The sequence below is a fragment of the Gymnodraco acuticeps genome, unplaced genomic scaffold (genome assembly GCF_902827175.1).
Source record: "Gymnodraco acuticeps unplaced genomic scaffold, fGymAcu1.1, whole genome shotgun sequence".
In the NCBI taxonomy this organism is placed as follows: domain Eukaryota; kingdom Metazoa; phylum Chordata; class Actinopteri; order Perciformes; family Bathydraconidae; genus Gymnodraco; species Gymnodraco acuticeps.
Window position 1 is genome coordinate 46,886 of NW_022990432.1, and position 26,353 is coordinate 73,238.

At 41.4% G+C, this 26,353-nt stretch overlaps 2 protein-coding genes across 8 annotated transcripts in view; one reads left to right on the plus strand and one right to left on the minus strand.

The window, feature by feature from the left end:
• Window positions 1–3,447: 3,447 nt before the first annotated feature.
• On the minus strand, window positions 3,448–6,511 carry dexi (Dexi homolog (mouse)). 2 transcript variants are annotated; one of them, XM_034225068.1, is made up of 3 exons: window positions 6,406–6,511; window positions 5,559–6,110; window positions 3,448–5,373 (listed from the first exon to the last, which is right to left on the minus strand). In XM_034225068.1, exon 2 carries the CDS (start codon window positions 5,997–5,999, stop codon window positions 5,730–5,732), a length of 270 nt encoding a protein of 89 aa, XP_034080959.1. In that variant the 5' UTR covers window positions 6,000–6,110; window positions 6,406–6,511; the 3' UTR covers window positions 3,448–5,373; window positions 5,559–5,729. The 2 variants fall into 2 exon arrangements, with proteins under 2 accessions (XP_034080959.1, XP_034080957.1); XM_034225066.1 differs by having other exon boundaries at window positions 6,379–6,478.
• Window positions 6,512–6,658: 147 nt separating this feature from the next.
• Window positions 6,659–26,353, plus strand: part of clec16a (C-type lectin domain containing 16A) — a 51,067-nt gene continuing 31,372 nt past the window's right edge. For 4 of the 6 annotated variants that reach the window (XM_034225072.1, XM_034225070.1, XM_034225071.1 and 1 more), the window contains exons 1-10: window positions 6,857–6,930; window positions 7,675–7,803; window positions 9,170–9,303; window positions 10,265–10,413; window positions 13,250–13,355; window positions 15,660–15,665; window positions 16,996–17,119; window positions 17,527–17,701; window positions 18,139–18,189; window positions 18,867–18,983. In XM_034225072.1, coding sequence (XP_034080963.1) covers window positions 6,857–6,930; window positions 7,675–7,803; window positions 9,170–9,303; window positions 10,265–10,413; window positions 13,250–13,355; window positions 15,660–15,665; window positions 16,996–17,119; window positions 17,527–17,701; window positions 18,139–18,189; window positions 18,867–18,983 — 1,065 coding nt within the window. Of the gene's footprint in view, window positions 6,931–7,674; window positions 7,804–9,169; window positions 9,304–10,264; window positions 10,414–13,249; window positions 13,356–15,659; window positions 15,666–16,995; window positions 17,120–17,526; window positions 17,702–18,138; window positions 18,190–18,866; window positions 18,984–26,353 lie in introns of all 6 variants that reach the window. The other 2 variants (XM_034225075.1, XM_034225074.1) reach the window with 1 other exon arrangement.

Sequence of the window (26,353 nt, forward strand, 5' to 3'; positions counted from 1 at the left end):
TTTTTGATGAAATACTCCAAATCTCCATCCTCCATAATTGCACTTGCTTCAGTTGCTTGCTACTTTCTAACGGCGGTGAGAGTGATGCAGTGACGCTATCTATCTTCTATCGATTAGATTTATGATTCGAAAATTATAAAAGTAGGGTACACATGTGGATATTATCCGACTGAACAAAACGTGCATGTATCTAACAGGTTCGTTTTCCACTGACCTTATTTCGAGCTATTTTCCAAAATCCTATGGAGAAATCTCATTGCTTTTTTGTCGAGGGAAACCGAGCGCAGCTTACTTCCGGATTTTAGGATGCGTCACTGCACCACTATGCGATTTGATTGGATTGTGAGGCAAGGGAAGCCAGCCGCCTCTGGCTTCCCTTGGCATGGCCCTGACCAATCACAGGTTGGCAGGTGCATCACGTGAGCCTCATCTGATTGGTCAATCCCTCAAATTGTTTTCACCAAGGGAAGCCAGATTCGGCTAGCCTCCTCTCGCAACAGTGAGTGCAATCTACTGTTTCACCATAACATCTAGAGGGGCGCTGTTTGTTTCACTCTTTGTAAAATACTCAATGAGAATGGGGGAGAGACGGGCCGGCAGCAACACACAGCACAGGAGAAATATCGAAACAAAACAAAGTGTTTTTATTTATTTATTTAAATTATAACTACAATCCGAAAAAACAGGGGAAGCCTGGCTTCCCTTGGCCTCCGGGAGAAAACGCCACTGCTCCTAGCCGCTTCTCCTGAAGCCTTCAGAGTAAATCGCCAGAACGCCGACACCTCCTCATCTCCACCGCTCCCATGTTTTATTTTGTGTTGCCATAAATTAGTCTCTCTGCGTTTCTGCGCTGGGCTAATGCTAATGCTAATAATGCTAATGCAAGGATAATAAAATGGCGGCTTCACAAAACTTTTTGGGAGTTTTACGGGGCGTGGTTTGCAATCCGCCCAGCCAATCAGACACAGGAACCTTTTTCTCCCACGAAAGTCCCTGCTCTCTAGCAGCGACGGAAAAGGGGGTGAAAAGGTTCTCATGAACTAATTTTAGTTCCGGCTCTTTTTGGTGTGAACGCGACATTTCGGAACTATATCGGAACTAAAGTGGGAAAAGTACTGCGGTGTGAACGCGGCTAATATGAAACCTCTACACACATCCTCACATGTTTACACTACACACTACATTTTATACTGCATGTGTGTTTAAGAAAAACTGAGAAAGCTCACTATCACAAACCAAAAATAATTCTTTGGTGCTTTATTCAATGGTTCTCCTTGTCAGATATTTTTAAAGATTCATCCTTCGGTGCTGCATGTGTTTACTGTATGGCTAGGTACACATTCAAGAAGCACTTTTGCACTATATGAGATCTGATTTTATGTAACCATAATTTTTTCTTATTTTTATAAATAAAATGTTTTATGTTGTTATGTACAGTTTTTTCGTTTCACTTTTTTCTTAATTCAACAGTTTATTATTAACCTGTTTTCACTTCCTTCCCAAAAGGCTTCTGTTCTCTTTTTTTTTACAGTCTAATGGCGCATTTCCACTGCAGCGGGTAGCCCCGTTTAAGCGTCCTTAACTGTCCTCAAGCGGCCAGGCCAGTTTTTGGTGGTCTTTCCATATAGCCTAGTACCGGCTAGCGGGTACTTTTTCCCTCTTTTTCCGGCCCCATAAAATCGTGGTTCCCTCAGACCAGGGCCAGGGCTGAACTAGTGACGTCAACACTCTCGACTGCTGATTGGTCAGAGAGAATCGTCACAAGATCGTGTGCGAGTTCATCCCTAGCGTCGCATATATATTTAGAAGCAAGCTTGCAGCATTTTTATAAACAGCATTTTGTAAACGGAGGAGTTACAAAAATGGCTACGTCTAATAAGAAAAGCACACCGTGGTCGACCGAGGAGGTGACGACGTGCCTACATCTCATTGGGGATGATCAAATCCAGCGGGAGCTCGACGGAACAACTCGAAATGTGAAGCCGATCGCCCCGCCTACACTGCGTTGATACCCCAGGTCCTAAACTGTAGGGGTGGGCGGATCGATCCCAAAGTATCGATACTTCCGATATTACGTTACGTTTCAAAATATCGATACTAGAGCCAATAGGATCGATACTGTTATACTTTTTTTCTCGTCTCCTCTACTCGTCAATTTCTTCAAAAAACTATGTGCAGACGAACACAAGTATATGCTCTTTTCTTCTCTCTCCACTGCTGTCCTCTTCTCCTCGAGGCTCCCTGTCTGAACGCCGATTATCAAGCTGACTGACAGCAGCCAGCAGGGCAGGACAGCAGCAGCCAGCGACTCGCGAGTGCAACACACACACGCGCATGATGGCTGAGAGAAAGAGCAGCGTTGTGTGGAGCAATTTCACAACTGGCAATTAAAACTTAGCGAACTGTGATGTGTGCAAGAAGACAGTTCGCTACTTTGGCCACTTTGTATTGTTATTTTTCATGTTTGCACTTTAAATTTGCAAAAGTAAAACGTGTATTTGTCTATAAAAACTGTCCTGTCTTTATTCATGAAAATGAATTCAGATTTAGTCTATTTATGATGATTTCAGCTCAAAAATCATGTCATGCAGCTCTCCCCTATATGAAAGTACATAAGACGCTTTTCATTAAAAAAAGTATCGGTATCGGCGATACTGGCCCTGAAATACTTGGTATCGGATCGAATCCAGATTTTGTGGTATCGCCCACCCCTACTAAACTGTAATGGAAATGCGCCACGGCCTCGGACGGCCAGCGAGGCAGCCCGAGGCCTGAGCGAGGACGCTTAGGGATGCTTAAACGGGGCTACCCCGCTGCAGTGGAAATGCGCCATTATAGTGTCTGAAACTCTGCGTAGTTGATATTATTTTATTTGCATTAATAAATGGACACTTACTGATGTGATACACTGTAGAGACCTTTGGTTGCTGACTGTAAAACCTTTTGCTATATCTGTATAGGTTGTTGTGATGCAGCAAGAGCCTCAGATAACCTGACTTGTAGTAAAATCAAGGCCCCAAGACACTGGATCCTTCATTTCCCATAATGCAACAACACAATCAGTGGTCACCTTTAGGAATATTTATTGTGAAAACCAAATATTTTTGGATCCAAAGTTGAGTTTTTCCCAATGATAACACTATTGTAGAAGGTCTGCTCGTACAGTCAACCCGACAGCAGCTTAATTGAACATGTTAGAATATAAATAGAAAGCCTTCATGTTTGGTTAATGTATAAATGAGCAAATGAATGTTTCTTTGTTGTTGATTTGTTAAACATTGTTATGTTCCACCATGCTCCACTGATGCACTCTTGTGGACAAAATGTAAAGTGACACAATAAAAGCACATGGGACAAAGTCAACAGTCTGACATCAACATGTCCATTCTTCTGTAAAAGAATCAACAAACACACATGATATTCCAGTTGAAGGAAGAGGCAGAAAAGTTGGCATTCGCTCATAGTTTATTAAATACACGTTGGAAAATAAAACTCTGTTACAATCCAAAGCTTATTATAGCATGTGCATGTCTTTATAGAAGCAGACGTGGAGGGTATGGTCACAGTCCTTGTGAAGTCTCACAGCAGCGTTCTACTAAACTAACAGTTGAGCAGAGTTGATCAAACGCAGTGTGTTATCATGCCTGGGAAACGGCAGTGCAACTACCACTAATGATTTATTAACAGTTGACATACAAAAGTAGATCCTGCCAATGTAACAGCTTCACTTGCATTGATTGTTAAAATATAGGGACTGTCCTTCATATTTGATGTACCTAACTCATTGTACTGATAACAGCCTGTTAAAGCCCTCTACCTCCAGCATGATGTGGTTTGATTTCACCATTCATATATTTTACAATATTAAATAAATATTAGTATCCTGAGCTTTAGTGTAACGTCAACTAAATGTTGTTGCAGATTCATTATTATCCGGAAATATACCGAGTTTGTCTTGCAACTGGTTTGAATTGACACGGTAAGGCAATTCATTTGTCTAGAGTAAGAAATGTAGATGTGCAAATATTTAGTTTTGTGTCTCTAGATCTTTAGTTATTTGGTTGACAACATACTTCCCTTTCTGAGTATAACGACTACAAGCACAATTTGCTCATTCTGGCAGACAGCAGTCATGTGCTGAGGAAACACTGATTTATTGCCTCAAAAATCTATGTGCAGTTAATAGGCAGGGCTATACGTGCTCTTTACCGACCTACAGTATGTACAGCGCCTCCAAGGCTTACATCTAGTAGTGAATTGCCTCATTGCTTGAATCTTGTTTATTATTGCTGCCAAGAATATACATTTCTCTTTACTGAATTCATAAATATTCAACATAAAAAAGTGTAAATAAAAGACCATTTTGGAAACCAAACCAATTTAAAAAAACAACACAAATGTCATGCGTTGAGTCTTTTCTGTGTCATTTTGTAACAATAAAACATGGATGCATCAAATGAAAGAGGATGAAGTTGAATATCTGAAGCACTTCTGAGTTTCTCGTTCAGGTAAGGGTTCTGTCTTTGACACGACTCATGCTGATAAGAGTTTCACACATTTGGCCAGGGGTCAGCCTCTAATACAAAATGAAACACTGTGATAAAGATTATCAGCAGACATACTGTATTAAATAAATAACTCTCCCTAGATGCTTTGATACTTTCTGCATTACAGTGAAGAAGAGTGTGGCTTTTAGGGTGTTTCTGATTTATAAGAGAGCTTAAAGAAAAAGGCTCTCCTTCAACTTTTACAGCCTGTGTCCAGAGCACCCAGAGGTCCTAACTATGCACCCTGAGAGTCTACATGCCTGAAGCAGACAAACAGCATGGATGACCCCAACATATATATATTTAAATGACGCTTCAAGGATGCGTGAGCCATCCAAGTAGCAATGCTTTGTGTGTTCTGAAAACGTAAATAGAACATAACTAAAACCAGTTGTACTGTGAATGACCTACAACAGACCCACAGTGGACATTGTTTCCTGCTGTCGGCCAGTTCTTCACACTGTGATTCACTTTCTTCAGCAGTCAGCCACCAGATCTTGCTCATCCTGGGTAATTGTTCACAACGAATCACATCCTGCTTCTGTATCTGACCTGGCTGCAATGCAGAGTCAAGCTCCACATCTCTGGTGACATTTATATCCACAGGGAACAGCTGTCTTTCTGCTCAGAGCACATTGTGCTTCCTTTTTCCTTTCTTTGTCTCCAATGTGAAGGACACAGATGCCGGTGCCAACTCCATGGTGTCCAACCAGAGTCCATTAGAGTGGCAAACGACTGACTGACTGCATATCCAGCGCAGGACCTTCGCTGATCATGGTGGTGCTGAAACTCTTCCTCGAGTTACCTTTTCTTGAGCCTAGACAACCTAGAGATGTGACACAAAACAAATACAGATCATCAGTACAATGTTTTGAATAGCTTAACTTATAACATAACTAAAAAAGGATGACTTTGAAGTAGTAATACATATTTTTCTATTCTAAGTATCTCCATTTGACCATTACAACAGAAAAAAAACAAGACAAACATAGTCCAGTGTGTTCTGCTTACTTTTTCACTGATATGTCTTTGTGAGAAAAAGGCATCAACATCATCCGCTTTGAGGCTTTCTCCCCCCTCGATCCAGACCAGACAGTGTTCACGCTGGTCCAATCTGCCCTGGACCTCTGCATCATCACCATCAATACTTGAATGTGTTTGTCTTCCTGTAGGACAGCTGTGTCAATCTAGATACCCCTCAAACACATCCAGCTCCGTGTCCGTGTCATACGGGACGGAGGCCGGGTCGGACAGCACCCCGAGGTCCACCAGCGCCTGGTCCATGTCCTCTGGCAGAAATACTATCCCCACATTCAGGACGATGTACTCCATCAGAAAGGCATAATAGAGGATCAGGATGTTCACAAAGAACAGGCCCAGATAAAACATATATGGGAGTTCGTCCAACAGCGATTCTACCGAATCTAGCTGGGCATAAATTGGATGTTTCATAGAAAATAAATCGAGCCACGGTTTGGGTTCTTGCGAGGCCAGGATGTGATTCACCGTTATAAATCTCTCCGGGGTGATGGGGCTGGGATGTCCATTTCGGCTCGTCCCGACCTGAAAACAGTGATTGAGAAGCAGTTTTAATTGTATCTGCAAGGTCCAAAAGAAAACGACAACTACACAGGTAGTTTTGGGCTAATATCTAATGATAACAGGCGTTAGCTAACTCGACATATGCTTGACATTGTTTTGGGGGGTTTGCGGAATTCACGCCATGCCAGCTGTCTAGGCTAAAAATAGTAGCATGCAGTGCTAATGAAACAAAAACACTATTATTTTCACAAGGAAAGTTATTTGGAGTTTTTTTAATACAAATATTTACCTAGAATTACAAAACATTCACAAATACCCGCTTCTGTCGACGTTTTTACAGCTAACCGTCCCTTCTAACATTTTTAGCCGACTGCATCAAAACAGTCCTGATCACAAAGCGACACCTGATACCTCGGCAGGTGATTGGCTCGCTGCTTTTCTGGCTCTGCTGTGATTGGTTGTCGCCGTGTCGATCAGTTTGTCGCGTTCTTTATTCGTCAAGGCTAGAACAGGAAGTGAATGTTGTAGTTTTCCTCCGCTCGCCATTGTATGCTGTATCAAGCGTCTCTGGTAGGAAGAGAACAGCAACCCCCAGACTAACCATCCACCAACCTGTTACGTAATGATCCCTCATCGCCGCCTATCACCTTCTGTTTGCTAAGTAGCTATCTCTACGGGGAAAGTGGGTGTAATGGGTAGATGCGGACACTAACGTTAGCAAAAAATAACGCTCCTGTCAGAACATCACATCCCTTAAAACCACAACCATGTTCGGCCGGTCACGGAGCTGGGTTGGAGGACAGGGGAAAACGAAAAACATCCATTCCTTGGACCATTTGAAGTGAGTAGCTAGCAAAAAAATAGGCTAACGTTAGCTTCTATGATTCATAAGCGGTTGAGAAGAACATTAGCTATGTTGTCAACAGTTAAAATAACTGTTATAGCTGTCCAGTTATATATTTTAACATACATTTGCTATGTTGTTTCCTTTCTGTTTGGCTAGGTGGATAATCATGTGAGCTAACGTTAGCTTTAAGGTTAAAAATCTACCCTAAAACCGAATTGAAACTAACGTTACTACTATGCTGGTTTTTGACAATAAAGTCAGTCTCGTGCATTAACTGTCCGTACAAACTGTAGTATCGAGTTTTTGAACGTCTGCACAGGTGTTTCACTTGTTCGGGCTGATTAGCTTTACATTTGCTCAGGTTGAGGGGAGTTTAAACCAATAAGAGTTGCTGAAATAGAAATTGCCCCATCACAACAGGTGAAACAAATGAACCGTTAATGAGGTTACTCTGCAACACACCCACAAAAGCAGAAATTAGGCAAAGATAAGTATACACCTCTCATGGTGTAGAATATATACTTACATTTGGTGGTTATTACATACATATTACAAATATTTGGAGATGAGCAGTTGGCTACAAATACGTTTCTATTTCTACATGGGCTGTTTCATTATTCAGCTTCCAGTTACTTTATGTCTTTATTACTGCTGTCTGTCTTTCTGCTGTTAAGTTAAGAGGTGTGCTTTAACCAGTTTATTCTACATATCTTCCCTTTATTCATGTCTCTCCATCAGGTATATGTACCATGTCCTGACAAAAAACACCACAGTGACGGACCACAACCGAAACCTTCTTGTGGAGACCATCCGCTCCATCACAGAGATCCTCATCTGGGGGGACCAGAATGACAGCTCGGTGTTTGAGTAAGTAACCATCGATTTCTTAATGTCAAAGCCCACACCGGAAGCTGCTTGGAAAACAATGAGACGGCAATGTATTCTCTATTGATATATGCAAGGTTTGCCAACTGTTTAAACGTTTTACTTACCTCACAGACATGAATTTGAACAAATGCCCACAGAAGGCACATTTGAATATTGAATCCTTTATCTCCAACACTATAACAAACATAAATACACATTTACGACTCTCACCCCATCTTTCTATGATAACAACATGCTCCTTTGCATGTGACACTGTTTATGCTTGCTTATGACTTGAGGCAACTCATTTTGTAAGCCCACTGCAGTTTAGCTCGCCAAACCACTAAATAATTCCTGTCGTTTCGGGGGACTCAAGCTCATGAAACTATTGTGTTTCTTTTAAATCAGAAGCAGCTCTGCAGTTTCATGTAATCACTTCGGTATCCGCCTCGCCACCTCTGGCTGAATTGTATGATCCAGGAAATGGCTTTGAAGAGCAGAAAAGCCACAGAGGACGTTGAAAGTATTGTTGTGTGATCAGAAGCCCCGACAATAAACATGGACAGGAACAGTCACTTGTAATGATCTAGGCTAGTAGCTGTTCAATATGTTGAAACCATTAGGATTTTATTTCTCACTTTGAATGGAGATGCAGTTCAAACCTAAGGATAATGATTCACTTAAAAGAAAACCCAACATGTATGGGGCAAAGTACTGAAGAGTTCTCCCTAAATGTAGTATTCACCCTGGCGTACAATAAACACTTTTTTAAAGTTATAAACTTCAAGGTTTATTCCAGGTGAAATGAGCAGTATACACGTCCAGAATATTGTACTAGTATAGGATAAACATGAAAGTGGAACGCTCAGCTGTGTTTTGCACAAATCTAGCCACATAATGGAAATCATGAAACAAGTAGGGTAGGTAATTCACTTCAGAAACACTTTGTTATATTCCATGGAATGCTCTTAACATCCCGATAACAATGAATATATGAAATGCTTTGAAATAAATACAATAAAAAGTCACCTGTGGAATCCGTGGCGCTGTAAAAAGCACGACCAATCATCTGAGCCGGCCCGGCTAAAGTAACTGGATGGCCTACCTGCCTGTCAGCCTTCCATCGGGGCACAAACTTACCTCGTGCCCTCATTGGTCATGTGCGCGTTCGTGTGTTGGAGGAGGGGCTCTGTGAGGAAGTCTGAAGGAAGGGGCAGATTTTCTTCGGCTGCGTACGAATTCTAGCGCACTCAAGCTGGTTTCTCCATTCTTACCTACCCTACCTTTTAATGTATGATAATTATATTTGAACATCAAGTCATCATGAACTGACCCCTGTTTGTGTTTTTGTGTCCTGTCTCTTCAGCTTCTTCCTGGAGAAGAACATGTTTGCCTTCTTCCTGAACATCCTGCGTCAGAAGTCGGGACGCTACGTGTGCGTCCAACTCCTCCAGACCCTCAACATAATGTTTGAGAACATCAGCCATGAGACTTCCCTCTGTAAGTCTTGGAATCAACACTGGTTAAAAAATGAAAGCATATTTGATGTAATGCATCGCAATTAAATAGCCCTAGTACATGTAATACATTTATTTAAATGTTGTACCTTTTGAGACTGCTGCTTTAGTTTGTGCTGTTCCTTTTTTGTGATATTATATTGTACTTATGGTGCTATTTATTTTTAGTCTGTATTACAGTTGAGCAGTGAAATAATCTCACAATAGTTATAACAAGATTATTGTTTGGGATTGCCCTAAAATGTGCGTGTAGATGTTTATATATAGTTAACATGCTCTGTAGACTTTACAATGCAAGGCATGTTGTACTGCCTGTCTTTGTTGAAATGCACAATGAATAGCAGCCTTCTGCATTTTTGGTTGTTGCTAGGCAACTAAATACTAAGCACATACTGTCATTTCTATAGTGGGCTGTTATATTATATAAAGTAAGCAAGGTTTTTATTTATAATAATAATAATAGATTTAATTTGTTAGCGCTTTTACAGGTGCTCAAAGACGCTTTACAGATATAGTGAAGGGAAAAGAAAAGGAAGGAACAACAAATAAATATATAGTTAAAGTTAAAGTCAAATAATACAAAAACAATCACACATTAAAAGCCAGATTGAAGAGGTGAGTTTTTGTGAGTGTGTTGAAGGTGGTGAGGTCAGTGCAGTCTCTGATGGGTTGGGGGAGTGAGTTCCAGAGGGATGTCTCAAAAGGAATTGAGTCTTAAATGATTTTCACTGTACACAACTGTCCCTGTGTCTGTCCGATGGCACGTTGACCTCATAATCGTTGAGTAAAATGCTGTTTAGTATTCTCTTGTACAACCACCAAATGCCTTTATGGAAAATTGATAAATGGATGGTAAAAAGATTGTCACATCAGCATTTCAACATTCCACATAAGGCTTTCCTTAAAGCTATGAACAAGCCTGATCAAGTGTCTTCTCTTCTCAGATTACCTGTTATCGAACAACCATGTGAACTCCATCATCGTCCACAAGTTTGACTTCTCAGACGAGGAGATCATGGCCTACTACATCTCCTTTCTCAAGACCCTGTCACTGAAACTCAACACCCACACCGTGCACTTCTTCTACAATGAGGTGAGTCCTTAGACAGATGGGCGGGATCTGAGGGAAATAAGAGGGACTGAATCATGGAGGAATCTTAAAGGATGTCAACACCTTTATCATGTGCTTATTAAGAAAGGGAGAGAGAGATGAACGATTAGAGACTGACAATTGATGGAGTGAAAGATGGAAGAAATTAGTAACAGCAGCTAGGCATATGGAGAGAGAGAAATTAAAGGTTGTTGCTGACTGTCCCCACCTCCCGCCTTAGCACCATGGGAGCCAGGGCTTTTAGCTGCACCGCACCCAGGCTCTGGAACTCTCTGCCTCCACACATCAAACAGTCTGACTCCATCACGACATTCAAATCCCACCTCAAAACCCACCTGTTTAAACTCACTCTAAAACACATTCAACCTGCTATCGCGGATCCTCCTCTCACTCCGTCACTCCACACTCTTGTCTTGCCTGTTTTATGCTTCTATGCCGCTGTATTGCCTTGTCGGTTCGATTAAATTGTGTTCCGTTTTAGCTGTTTTAACTTTTAAATGCACTGTAAGGCGACCTTGGGTGTCCTGAAAGGCGCCTCGAAATAAAACGTATTATTATTAAATTCAGCAAATCTGTCTCTCGCATTTTGTGCAAGTCGACCTCAGTTTATATCAGTCTACTCTTATCCACCAATCTTCAGCAGGCCGTTTCCCTGTCAGAGCATCAGCTTCCTGTGTAGATGGGCTGATGCTCGTTCTCTCCACCAACACTCAAGTATTTAAGTTACCTTCTTCTGAGGGTGCGAGAATATAATCATTCAGGCCTGTTGCTGTGCGTGTGTGGTAATAGATGGTGACACCAAAGTAAACTGCCCTCTTGAGTAATTTCTGATGACTCTGTTGTAACGTTGTTGCTTGAGCAGTATCTGTAGTCCTTCCACTGGCCTGTGTGTGCGGGGGAAAGTTTTTGGTGTACTGTCGATGGTAGCTCTGCCCTTGAGGCTAAAACAAGACCCAACGTGTAGCTCTGACAGTATTTATGCACACAGTTAAATTACCTTAAACATAGGCATTTTAGTTTAAATGTTTACTTAACTGTATCTTATTTACAGTTAACAAACTAAAGTAAAACCTGAAAACACCTGGGAAACACAGACGTACACAATTAAGTATTACAACTAGGGATGCCAGTGATTATTCGATTATTCGATTATTCGTCACAGTCTCCAAAATTCTTTGCAAATATACATTTTTGTAACGCCTCTGGATTTAGAGTTTTAGGTAACTTAACTGACATTTAGTCTGAAAGCAACTCATATACATCTTTTCAAAGTGTACGATTGTCTCTCATTTAATTTCTTATAATTAAGTATACTTGATGTACAGTTAATTCTCCTCCAGAGGGTGCTATTGGATAGCACATTAGTTGGGCAGCTTCTGTTTCTCTCAGATCTACACAGTCAGTTACCTTTCCGGTTTGTTTTGGTGTCAGGGGCATTTGTTTCTGGCCCTCAACTGTGATTGGCTGGAGGTCACAGTGATTGAGGAATGGCTGGGGAGAGGATCAGGCACAGCGAGAGATTACTCAAAGTCTCAGAGCAGCCAGTCATTCAGAAATGTGTTGATACATGCTGTCCATCTCTAAAGGCCCTGTCACACTGTCCCGATATTGACACCCGATGGACACACGAATATGGAATTGTGAATTTCGCACGAAGATGGCCCCGAACCACACACGAAGGCAACATTTACATTACATTTAAGACATACAACTGCAACGAAAGTACCAAAAACAATTATGTTACAGTACTATGATACTGTACTGATATCTTCAGACTTTGTTCTTTACTTTATCCGTCGTTATATGTAGAAAATATTACGTTTTCTCCGTAATGTTGTTTCCATAACAACAACAACTTCCTGTCAACTGTCCTTCCAAATAATATATTATATCCTTTTTAGTTTCACAGAACACAAATTGGGTTATTTACATAATATGTTTACATGATTTTGTTGTGCAATAAAACAACCCGATGGACACACGATAAAGGAAATGTTCAAATTCGGCTGTGATCGTAGCAACATCGGGCCATTCGTGAGGGCATCTTAAGCCTTCGTATGACCGCCGGTGGAGTTTCTCAGGCTCCGGCAGCAACTTCGTGAGCGGTGGCAAAATCTTTGACATGCCAAAAAATTGCCGAAGGACCTTGAGAAGGTTCATTTGTGTTGAAATCGTGTGTCAATTTTGCCCATCGTAAGGCCATCGTGAGGGCATCTTGTTATCATCGGTGCCATCGGGCATTCGCCCCGATCAGAGTGAGGATGAATGCACCGATGATAACACGAAGATGACACGATTTGACAAGATGCCCTCACGATGCCTTACGAAGTTGCCGCTCACGAAGTTGCTGCCGGAGCCTGAGAAACTCCCCCGGCGGTCATACGATGGCTTAAGATGCCCTCACGAATGGCCGATGTTGCTACGATCACAGCCGAATTTGAACATTTCCTTTATCGTGTGTCCATCGGGTGTAAATTTCGGGACAGTGTGACAGGGGCTTAAAGGAATGTTAGATAAGGAGCAAAAGTCAGTTAGTTCATTTTGTTCATTTTGTCTCTGTGTTTCAAGTTGGGCCAAAAACACCCCTGGCTTATGACAGATTTCTAAGAGACATTTATCATAATTTATTTTGGATTTGAGTAACTCATGGGTTAGTCTACTAATTGAAAGTGAAATGTTACTCTCATTAAGACCTTTATTCTTATCCGCTAGCTGCTTTCTCTCCCTCTCCCTGGCTCTATGGTAATGTGTTGCCTGAGTGCAGCAGAGTGTACAGTGCCTTGCTCACCGGCGCCCCCTCTCTGTTTCCCACACACAGCACACTAATGACTTTGCCCTGTACACCGAGGCCATTAAGTTTTTCAACCACCCTGAAAGCATGGTCCGCATCGCAGTCCGGACCATCACACTCAACGTCTATAAAGGTGAGTGCCGGAAGCACACATGCGAACATGCTACACACACACACACACACACACACACACACACACACACACACACACACACACACACACACACACACACACACACACACACACACACACACACACACACACACTCGCAAGTTGCTGGGACTGTCTTCCTCCCCTCTTTTAACTTTTTTCTTGCTTCTGGTGCATCAGCATGACGACCAGATAACACTGACAAAAGTGGCTCTTATTTTAATTTTTGTAAACCTTTATTCAACCAGATGGTCCCATTGAGATCATCAATCTCTTTTTCAAGGGAGACCTGTCCAACTTGGCAGCAAGTAGGTTACAACATGAACATAAAACAACAGATAACACAAAAGGACATCGTATTTACAGGGCTACATGTTCACACCTAGAGACATTGACAAGTACCAACAGTATATTTATATCTCGCCCTGTCAATAAGCCTCACATTCTTGGCACAAACTGTATTGTTTTTGAAGTGTTGGAGAGACAATGCAGTTTGACCCACTGCTGTTACCCATGGCCAAAGCATATCTCTCTGTCCCAGCAACATCAGTACCAAGCAAGAGAGTTTTTCCCACAGCAGGGGATTTTGCAAACGCCCAAACATCCCAGCTTCTACCTGGAAATGTGGACATGCTCATATTCCTAAAAGATAACCTTGATGACGCTGAGTGAGTGAGTTAGAGTTGAGTTACTTGAAAAACTAAAGTGAAACTTGAGTTATTCTATTGCAGGGTCTGATTATTATATTGTTGACACTTTAAAATACTACTATCTACTAAAATGCTTTACAAATCAGATTTATTATTTAAAAAATTACAAAAAAATTCACATTTTTTGTCTTTTATTTTTCAATATTTCGATAAATATCGTACCGTGGACTTTTTATCGCGATATTATCGTACCGTGAGTTTTTGGTATCGTTACATCCCTATTATTCACAGACACTTGGTACTTGTCAAAGATCTCTCAGCAGGTGTCAGTATTGCTAAACCTAATCTTCTACACTGACTGGAAAATTCACTGTATTTGCTGAGAACTTGACAAGAAAAGCTGTTGAACTCTACCACTGAGATAAAATTGCAAAATGACACAGAATCTGTTAAGGCAGATGTGGCAGTAGCCCTTGAAACGTTGCAGCTAGCAGCAATGTGGGTCTTTCTGTTGGTCGGATGAGGCCCTTTGGAGGATTATTGGTTACCCTGAGGAAGTATTAAGGGGCCAATTTCTTATTGTACATTTTTTTCAATCCCACACTGTATTGTGCTTTTTCTGCCAATTGCACAGGAACAATCTCTTCTGCAAGTCTAATCAACCCAGCATGTTAAGTCGCTGTTGAAACTCCTATCGAAAGCAGCATGTTTTTGAAACCGAGTGCCCTCTGAGATAAGAAGCAGCTCAACAGTAAAGTGTGTTGGCATCAACAATGTTCCAAAGCTGTGTTGCTTTCTGCACCGTGCCGCATCAGCCTCTTCTCCCTCCTCCTGCCGTCTCTCTGAGCTGTCATGCGGATGGTGCATTTAGCTAGTTTGGCTTTTCCTCACACGTCATGCTTCTCTTCACTATACTGTACATAACATGACCTCAACATACAGTCACTGCAACATAGGAACTACGGTTTACTCTTCTCTCCGGTGACCGTACCCATTATCCAACCTTGCATGTAGCTCTCTGCACCTTGGAGTCTAACGTTTAAATTCAGTGACGTCCTAACAGAACTAATTAATGAATAATCTAATGGTGCGTGGAATGTATCGTTGTTGGTCTGGGCTATGCTTGATTAGAAATCTGTCAAAGGAGTAATCATCAACTCATTGCAGCAACTGTGACTCTGCCTTTTTTCCATCTTCTTCATCTACATCCTGATGTGCCGGCTGAGACATTGCTGTAGTGCAAAGTAGTCGTTGCATTGTGATTGTACGCAGTCTGTAAGCTGTGTTGGAAATATTTGTTTCACAGCTAAATGTTAAATATGTCACAGTTTGATGCTTCCTACTGATTAACATAAACATGAAGAGATTTACTGTTGACATGTTACACAGTGAAAAGCAGGATGTGAAATCCTAAAGATAAGTTTAAAATGTTTAGGTTACAAAGAAACTCCTTTTGCCAGATGTGCCATTGTTTGCAGCGTGTTGGTTGGGATGCCTGCGGGGTCTTTCCAAACCTCCACCCCTTCACCCTGTAAACACATTAACCCTGTGTTTGCTTCCCCCTCTTCAAACAACCACTCCTCCTCTTCCTCTCCTTGTCTCTCTCCCTATGCGCGCCCCATCTGCCTAACTCCAGTTTCATGTAAGTTGGTTCCATTCATTCAGTCTTTTTTTTTACTACCTGGTATCCTAGAAACGTGTTTTTATTTTATTAACTGTTGTGCTGCTGGTTGTCGTGTTAACTTGTCCCGAAGCCAGCCAGTTGTATTAGTATAGTTTCCACGATAATGCCTCAAATTTGAAATATTTACCCAATTAGGTTTTATTAATTATTTATTAATACTCTTTGAGTCAGAGTTTGTTGAGACGAAGTGCAATCGGTTCCTAATAATGTATGTGTTGTAAATGTACCGCTATAATTGCCATTGCAATTCTTTATTCTTATAAATTAATTAACATTATATCATCAACCGACATAAATGATGGAAACCGGCATGCCTTTTTTTATTTATGTTACTTTGATTAGTTGTTCCTTAGTCTTCATTTCAGCTGAGTTCCATATCTTCATTGTTATTTTAGTTATGGGTTGTTCTGATCTGGTTACTGTGGTTATTTAGACTTCAGTGCTTTCATTGTGAGTTCACCCACTAATGGCGAAAGCTGGAATGACAATGTGACTTTAAATGGTGGCAGCTTGTGATTTGTCGATTTGTGTTTCTGCTGTAATCCGTTCATTTGATTTGGCTGCTCCTTCATTACGTGTCTCAGTTTGACCCGTGTGTAGTGGCATTGTGAAATTATTAACAAGCTTTTATTTGCATTTTGATAACTACATGAGCAAGTGTAGGTCTGCATCTTCAAGTCATTATCAAACATATCTGGTATTCTGCAACAGATGTTTTGTTATATTTGCAAATGCTATTCAACACCTGTCAGATTGTTGTACTTTGTAGTTTTTTGTTATCTACTAATTAGCTCTGACCCCTTTTTATAAACGACAAATTCAGCCTGTGATTTATCAGACTTCAAGTGCCACAAAAAAAGTGCGTTTTAAATAGACTTTGATTTGTAAAATCAATGGTTCGCCTGTAGCCTTTGCACATGAATGACATTTGCTCTGTTTCATTACTTCAAATACAAATGTAGCCCAAATCTGGCTTATATCCTGCTCTTGTCTAAAAAGAAAGTAACTCTTCTTCAGAAAGCAGTGAATGTGTCCAATGGATGAGTGTAGGATCAGATCACAGGATTGAATTAAACAGAAAGAAGTGGCTTTTTCTTCATCCCTCTCCAATCCCCTTTTCTATTAGAAATAGACTAGTTTGTGTCCTTGTTTCCTTGACTTCACGTGGTTGGTTATATTCTTTAATTTGCATCTTAATTGTAATGCTTTTTGTTGTTGATTTGATGACTGTGAACAGCCTCAGTAACACCCTAACCCAGAGTCTTGATCCTGACCCTGATCTCTGCAGTGGACAACCAGCACATGCTGCACTACATCAGGGATAAGACGGCGGTGCCATATTTCAGTAACTTGGTCTGGTTCATCGGCAGCCACGTCATCGAACTGGACAAGTGTGTGCAGACGGATGAAGAGTGAGTGCCGCTAATCTTCTCACAGTGTAATTCTCACTGAGGTCACTAGAGGTCGGGCATCTCTTTGCTATGTCACTGTTATCCTGGAGCTCAGTAGAGGACTTGTATTTGACTTGATTAGTATTCAAGGGCCTGGTGAATTGTTAACATTGTATTGTCATGTACTTTAATTTTCACTAAAAATTGCTTATTTTTAGCAGCTTTCAGTCACAAGAAAGGTTTTTGGAATCTGGGAATCTCCTGCTAAATCGATGGCATTTGCGTTACAATAGAGCACAACAAAGTGTAGAGGTCATAACTTCGAGCCATGCTTTGGGTGTTTTAGGTTCTTGATCATTTCTCAAACCAATAGAGCAGATTGACCTCTTTACTTAATAATGTCTGTGTCTGTCTTTGCTGTGTCCCAGACATCGGAACAGAGGGAAGTTGAGTGACCTGGTAGCGGAGCACCTGGACCACCTGCACTACCTGAACGATATCCTCATCATCAACTGTGAATTCCTTAATGATGTGTTGACCGACCACCTCCTCAACCGCCTGTTCCTGCCCCTCTACGTCTACTCTTTGGTTATCCCTGAAACGGTATGTCAACCTCGCATCTACGGTAAATACATTAGGGTACACTGATGTGATGTGACACCAAATGATAAGCACAGGACGTGTTCAAACTTGAACATACAAAACCGCTGGTACCGTCCATTTTACATGAATATCTTTCCAGCTTCATGATTTCAATCAATCAATCAATGTTTATTTATACAGCCCAATATCACAAATGTTACTTTTGTCTCTGGTCTTCACAGTTTGTACAGAATATCAGTATGACAATACGACACCCTCTGTCCTTTGACCCTCACATCGTACAAGGAAACACTTCCAGAGAATTTGTCTTGCTCTCTTCAGATGTATCTCATTATGAACTAATTTCCCTGTTCATTTCATTTTTTTACAGCTACTAGCTACGGATCTGCTTTTGTGTGACATTAACTGACCTTACATCTTTTTCTCTGCCTTATTAGTCTGAAGAGCGAAAGATCAACCCTCAGGTGTCCCTCTACCTGCTGTCTCAAGTAAGCAACACACACATCGGATGCTGTCCACCAGCCATCACTAAAGCACAGGAATATTTCTGGTTGGATGTTTATCTGCCAGCCATTCTGCCTATTTGTCATATGGATGAATTCCTGTCAGACGATGAACGTTATTATGCTCAAAGATAAACACAGAAACATTTTTACCACTCTGGAAAATGTTATGTAAATGTCTCCGGTTCTGAAACAGATATTAAATCCTTAATTTAAGATTTCACTGTAAGCTAAACCTGTTTAATGAGATAATTGACCTTACTTCAAAGCATGATTTTGAAATGTAAAGTGTGCAGTTCAAACTTTTATTTGATATGCATTGCAAATGAATTGAAAAGCAGTTATATCTTTGAGCATATTTGTGAGGGTCATTATTTTTATACTAATAAAGGACTGGCTTACCTAAAGCCAGTGGAGTAGCACTTGAAATGTTTGGCTCTATGAAACCTGATGTACTTTTATGATTCTGTTTTCTTCAAGGTTGTGTCTTCCTGGTCGAATGTACTTATTGTAAGTCGCTTTGGATAAAAGCGTCAGCTAAATGTAATGTAATGTACAGAGAAAGACATTTAGCAATGTTCTAAATACATTTGAGTTTAAATCATTTTCAGTGAACACTTTTTGTGTTGTAATACTTAATTGTGTATGTCTGTGTTTCCCAGGTGTTTCTGATCATCCACTACCACCCGATGGTCAACGCTCTGGCCGAAGTGATTCTCAACGGAGACCTGTCTGTCTTCACCCCTCAGACGGATATTCTCAGCACACACAAGAACACGGTATTGGACACACACCTACGCACTCATTTGTTACACATTCAAACACTTCTTACTGAACCATCATACAAAAATTGCAATATACAAAAAATAAAACACATCAGGCTGCACATTGTGATACATTGTCACTCTAGAACAAGGATGTCAAACTCAAGGCACGGGGGCCAAATCCGGCCCGCAAGAGCTTGCAAAGAATATAATACGTTTGTTGAGGAATATTTTCCAAGGCCCATAACTTTGACCCAGTTTAAAGTTCAAACTGTCCTGACTGAGCACACGCACCTCGTAACCTTGGCTGCTGTGCTCTCAGTGTTCTGTCTCCCTGTTCCTGCCTGTTGGCGTCAGCTGATAGAGGTGTTATGATTCTATGTTCCTACCTGTTGGCGTCAGCTGATAGAGGTGTTATGATTCTATGTTCCTGCCTGTTGGCATCAGCTGATAGAGGTGTTATGATTCTATGTTCCTGCCTGTTGGCATCAGCTGCTAGAGGTGTTATGATTCTATGTTCCTGCCTGTTGGCGTCAGCTGATAGAGGTGTTATGATTCTATGTTCCTGCCTGTTGGCGTCAGCTGATAGAGGTGTTATGATTCTATGTTCCTGCCTGTTGGCGTCAGCTGATAGAGGTGTTATGATTCTATGTTCCTGCCTGTTGGCGTCAGCTGATAGAGGTGTTATGATTCTATGTTCCTGCCTGTTGGCGTCAGCTGATAGAGGTGTTATGATTCTATGTTCCTGCCTGTTGGCGTCAGCTGATAGAGGTGTTATGATTCTATGTTCCTGCCTGTTGGCGTCAGCTGATAGAGGTGTTATGATTCTATGTTCCTGCCTGTTGGCGTCAGCTGATAGAGGTGTTATGATTCTATGTTTCTGCCTGTTGGTGTCAGCTGATAGAGGTGTTATGATTTTATCTTGTTATGCAGCATGTTGATGATGCTCTCGTAACTAGCTAAATACAGGGGTCTGGGGTAGAGTTCTTCAGAATTGACGAGGCAACTCTCCCGTGCAGTCAGATCGTGGCTGCTGTGACTTGTGATGTGAATTCTCCGGCCGAAACTCCAAATAAAACATCAGTGTTTGACATCAAAGCTCCTGCTCTTCCCGTGTCTCTTTCCTGAGTCGGTGACTCCCACTGCATTGCTGCTACACAGAAGTTTCCCTTACAATGTTTATTATAAGGTCACGTGCCGCTTTACAGGAGCACCATAAACTACATGTCCCACAATGCATCTCATTTTGTGAGATGCCACTGAAGAGACTTGCAATTACTTACTAGACTTGTGCTTTCAGGCGTAGTTAATTATGAAGTTATTACCATATCTGATAATAATCCAATGCAGAGGAAATATTGTAAAATAATACATTATTTTATTTATGTATATTATTTATCTATGTATATTTATATAGTCTTAAAGTTACCACCGGCCCTTTGAGTGCAACCATAGTTCTAATGTGGCCCGCGATGAAATTGAGTTTGACACCCCTGCTCTAGAACATGCACACACACTTGGAGCACAAAAACAGACATACACACACCTACGCAGGCAACCGCATGGATACACACACGCGCGCGCGCAGGGGGCCAGAGTTCAAGAAGTGATCATGAGCTTGCAGGGTCATGGTTTTCTCCATGCTTCACACACATCAAGGCAGCCATATTATGCACATGTTCCCCTTTCTGGTTTTCTTTACCTGTTTGAAACACTCTTTCCTTTGATTCAAGCTTCTTTCCATCCAAGCCTTGGATTGAACCGTCTTTGTATCGTTTCTCTGTGTGTTTACATCTCTCTCTGTCATTTCCCTTTTCTCCGTTAGTCTCTTTCTGTCTATCTCTCCCTCGTCTTCCCCGTATCTCCCCCACCTGATTCCCCTCACCTCTGATTTTCTAATTCTCTCTTCCTCACATTTTTTCCTCCCGTGATTCAGTTTCTCTTCCCCCTCGCCCCCTCTTCCGTTTCTTAATTCTTTGACCACCTGTTTGTAAAAGCAGGTGGGTGTTCAGAACGAGTGAGCGTTTCTGAGAACCCTTGTGGTGTGTGTGTGTGTGGTGTGTGTGTGTGTGTGTGTGTGTGTGTGTGGTGTGTGTGTGTGTGGTGTGTGTGTGTGTGGTGTGTGTGTGTGTGGTGTTGTGTGTGTGTGTGTGTGTGTGTGTGTGTGATTGTGTGTGTGTGTGTGTGTGTGTGTGTGTGTGTGTGTGTGTGTGTGTGTGCTGTGTGTGTGTGTGTGTGTGTGTGTGTGTGTGTGTGGTATGTGTGTGTGTGTGTGTGTGGTGTGTGTGTGTGTGTGTGTGTGTGTGTGTGTGTGTGTGTGTGTGTGTGTGTGTGAGCAAGAAGCAGCCTACCTTTTCAGTGAATGTGAGTTGAGGCGTGATGTCTTAACAACGTTGGTGTACCACAACATGAGACTGCCAGAGCTTAACTAGCACCTTCCAGTTTTCACTCTGCCGCTCTTTTCTTCTCGTTTGAATTTCACAGACTTTAAAAGTGCCACGTGTTATAAACAATAATGATTAGAAGAGACGGGAACTGTATTTAATCTGTAGAATCAAATTGAAATGATCCAAATGTAACATCAAATACACCAGAGGAACAGAACAGATTCACCATCATTTTGTTTTAGTTTTTTGGATAAATGCTGATTTACTGTGTTCATGCGTTCTCTACTGTCCACTGATCAACTTGCAACATATTTTTCTTGCTCAAGGGACATTGTGTCCTTTTGTTATTGATTGAGTGTGCTCATACCTCTGATAATATACAGTATGTTTGAGGCTAATAGGACACCTGCATTTAGCACAGTTATTTCTTGTGGAAAAAGATTATTTCTGACGATGAATAGATGATAATAATTTGCACAGAATTGTCTTTTCTTTTTTTACAAAGTGGATAACTTGCCCCATCAGACACGCACTGTTGTGTTATTGTTTGATTTATCGTACGTGACACACACACTGATCAGGCCTGGGTTCTGGCTGCACAGGTGGTCGAAGGATACTTCCTGTTTGTCTGTGATGTGGCAGGAAATTAGGTCACATGATGGAACAGTGACAGAACTGCCTCACTAACCCAAATCTCTTTCCTGGAAGTCTTTTTTTTTTTCTTTTTCGATCTCCTCTCTCCTTCACGTGTTTTCTTGCAAGTGCACCAGTTAGATACATGATGTCACCATTTGCATATCTCAGTGTGTATTTACTGTATCTCTGTCAAATGCAGCTGTTTCAGTTGTGTGCATTTATAAGAATATCATCGACCTGTTTAAGGTGCCCTGATTTCTTGTGCTGCTGGGTGTGTTGGTGCAGATGTTCGCCTTCATCTGCATGATGTGTGTGTGTAAGTAGGATGGCCCAGAAGATAAGCGGTTTACCAGAACATAGACGGCAAACAGGTGCAACACACACACAAGCGCGAATGCTGGTCTGTGGTTTTTATCTGACTATCAGCAGCTATGGAAAAATCCTAATTGCTCAGATGTAACTGATACACATATTTGTTTTGCTTGGGTGGCAACAGAAATAATTAAAATACTTATTCTGTTGAAATAGGTAGCTAAGGCGTTAAGCTTTAATTATGCTTAAACTTAAAGTGGACTTATTATGCTATATTGGAAAAATCTATTGTAGGGCCATACCTATACAAAACATGTTTGGTGACATTAAAATACCAAACAGATCACCCATTGTAGCCATCCCTCATACTGCTCAAACCCCTCTTTTGCAGCCCTGTTAGAGAACCGCGAATTTTGTGTCCTTAGCTTTAAAAAAAAAAAAAAAAAAAAGAGGAGGCGGAGCTAATGCCTGATCAGAATTCTACCGGAGATAAAGTTAAATTCTGCTGTGATAAAACGCCATCCTGTTCTAAACCACATCAAAGATTATTTCTGAAACAGTATGGATCTCAAATGCTTTTTCTCTTGCGGGTTTATCACAAGGTGAGTTCCTTGTTTTATTTCCTGCTTTTTAAACACATGTGCTCTCCAGTACAGGTTAGCTCTGAGTGTTAGCGAGGCTTGCTAATGTAAACAAAGACGAGATTACGTCCAAAACACGTCAGGAATTATTTCTGATAGCAATTTTCTGTGGGTCCGCTGCCGATTTGACGTCAGATCGGCAGCAAATCTGTATCCGCTCGTTGTACCCCTGTTTTTAAAAGATTTGGGTACGGAGGAAAAGAGAGAGGGTTTTATTTTTCTCACGCTGCGTGAGGTCCCCGACGCACCGGGACACATATTTATGTATAAAAGACATCACAAAGTGCATTTTGCATGATAGGTCCCCTTTAATCTAAAAATAGGTTTGACTAAATCTGACTATCATTATCAAATTGTTCACAATCCCAGCAGTGAATACTTTGGTGAACCACTCTCTACAGACGGAGCAGACATTTAGGGAATTCTTAAGTGTTTATTCCAATAACCTTTCCTCTTACGAGAACATGGGGGGGAAGTCAAAGAGCAACTGGCATGAGGGGGAATACAAATAAAGCTCCAGCAATCACGACCATCTGGCAATGAATCGCTTTATCTAGAGCAGCAGACTTGACCACTGTGGATTCACTTGGCACACATTTCCTTCCAGTAAGTATGTAAGTATAGAAACTGCGGCTGTTCTTGGCACATGATGAGGATGTACGGCGTTATTTTTGTGCCTCCATCCTGAGCACGCAATGAAACATTTTGAGCATAGAACATGTTATTGAGATCGCAATTTAAAAATGTTGAGCACAGAAAAATATATTTTGCAAGCACAATTGACTCTTAAGCCCTCTCACAAACTCCTGCTCCGTGCGCAAGCAGACCGCTGCACACGCTCTCCCTCCCTTTCTCTCCCTCGCTCAACTTCTCCACCCTGTGTGCGCTCAGGTTTGCCTGCGTGCTCGCTCAAGTTGGCACAGCGTTACAAATGTGCCACAAAACCAACCAATCGGAGAACTCGAGAAGGTCAATTCTGATTGGCTGTTTTGTCTCCAACCATATCTTCTATCTGAGATACGGAAAGAGAGGGATTTTAGGTTGCCATCAAGTTTGGCCAGACTAATACATGTCTAATGTTAAATCAATGAAAACCATTCACAGTTAAGAATTATATATTAATTATTAATTCCATAAATGATTGCATATTTACAGTTTCTTATTTCTCCAGTATGTTAGCTGTCAAACATAAGTTAAATCCATTTCTCACTTAATCTAAGAATGTACTTAACCCACTAAAAGGATTTATTCTCAAATAATCGTGGAATTACGTTGCAAGAACAACAACTCATCTCTCATTCAGATTAATGTGGTCGTTTTTTTTTTTTTACTTCTTTGCGAAACGTGTCAAATGCCCTACTTGGGTTGCCGTACGTAGCTCATAATCATACTGGATGAATAAGAAACTAAATGTATGCAATCATTTATGGCATTAATAATTATCTAATTCTTAACTGTGAATGAGAACCTGAGCGCACACAGGGTGGAGGTTGAGCGAGGGAGAGAAAGGGAGGGAGAGCGCGTGCAGCGGTCTGCTCGCGCACGGAGCAGGAGTTTGTGAGAGAGCTTAGAGTCAGTTGTGCTTGCAAAATATTTTTCTATGCTCAAAATGTTTCATTGCGTGCTCAGGATAGAGGCACAAAAATAACGCCATGAGGATGGGCCTTCATCTTTAGTGCACTTGTGTGTGTGTGGACCTGCCTTTGCGTTCACCTGTGAATGTGTGTTTGGTGGTTTGTCTTCGCCTAACAAGGAAAGTGAAACGGGGCCACCTAGTTTCATAAAGATACCTCTTATTTATTTTCCTCTTAACAAAGTTGAATCTTTTTTCTACAACTGAAACCACAGAAGCCATATGACCTTGGTATTCAGTCCCATATGCACACACACAGACAAATGCATACATGCACCTAAATAGTTAATCAACCTTTCTTTTTCTTCCAAGATCACAATGTTCAGTCACATTTGTGTGTTGCCTGTTGACGCCTCAACAGTTCATGGTTTTTTTAAGTGTACCTTTCAGGTTACCGTGAATATGTAGTTAAATGGGCACTGATGATTGCTCACAAACTTAAGAGCTTTGAGAGGGTCTTTATGATGGGTCGCCATAATGACCTTTGGTTATAACTCAAAAAGTTCATATTCCTTTTACATTAAAAAAAGTATAATCTAATCAGATAAAGGGGCATGGACCGTTTTACTAAGCTCATATAAACTTCAGCACATATGCACCGCTGAAGTTAGGTACCCTTTTTTATTATTTTTCAGAAATATGGTAATTCTACGGTAGCTATTTTTATCGTCAGAGTTGGTGGCTATTGTTGCTATGTTAACGTATTGTCGCTATGTTTACTGTTAGTCAGTGAAAAGATCTCTGCTCAGCATCTTATCGTTTACCAGCTGCTTCCTGTGGGCCTATCTGCGCGTTGGTGCAACTCTGAGAGCTACATCTGAGAAGTGGTTTCTTCTAGTTCCAGTATGTCTTCACTGATGTTTCCCCAGTGTGTGTGTGTGTGTGTGTGTGTGTGTGTGTGTGTGTGTGTGTGTGTGTGTGTGTGTGTGTGTGTGTGTGTGTGTGTGTGTGTGTGTGTGTGTGTGTGTGTGTGTGTGTGTGTGTGTGTGTGTGTGTGTGTGTGTGTGTGTGTGTGTGTGTGTGTGTGTGTGTGTGTGTGTGTGTGTGTGTGTGTGTGTGTGTGTGTGTGTGTGTGTGTGTGTGTGTGTGTGTGTGTGTGTGTGTGTGTGTGTGGTGTGTGTGGTGTGTGTGTGTGTGTGTGTGTGTGTGTGTGTGTTACACCCCTCCCTTTCTCACTTCTTGAGAACCATTATATGCCTTTTATAATCAGCAATTACTGGCAAGTATAGTTCTGTGGATCGTAGGTTCGCGTCCGGCTTGCGCCTCCTAATGTCTTATCTCACTCTTTTAACACTGTCATTCTCCAATACATGCTAAGCTGACTCGAAATGTATTTTTTTTTAAATAAGAATTTGTATTGTCACTTCCAAGCATGCAATGTCTTTCCTAGGCCCATAACTTTGACCCAGTTTATCAGTTTGTACGATGAGCACCTGTAGCCTTGGGTGCTGTGCTCTCAGTGCTTTGTCTCCCTGTTCCTGCCTGTTGGCGGCAGCTGATAGAGGTGTTATGGCTTCATCTTGTTATGCACAATGTTGATTATTCTCTCAGAACCAGCTACATACATGGGTCTGGGGGAGAGATCTTCAGAATTGGTTTGATAACCGCTGTAACACCTCGTGGCGGAAGCACATGTCGTGTGAATTCTCCGGCCGAAGCTCTAAATAAACCGTCAGTGTTTGCCATCAAAGCTCCTGCTCTTCCCGTGTCTCTCTGAGTCCTATCTCCATTGCTTCAGAAGTTTCCATCACACCACTTACTAACACACGCGCCTCT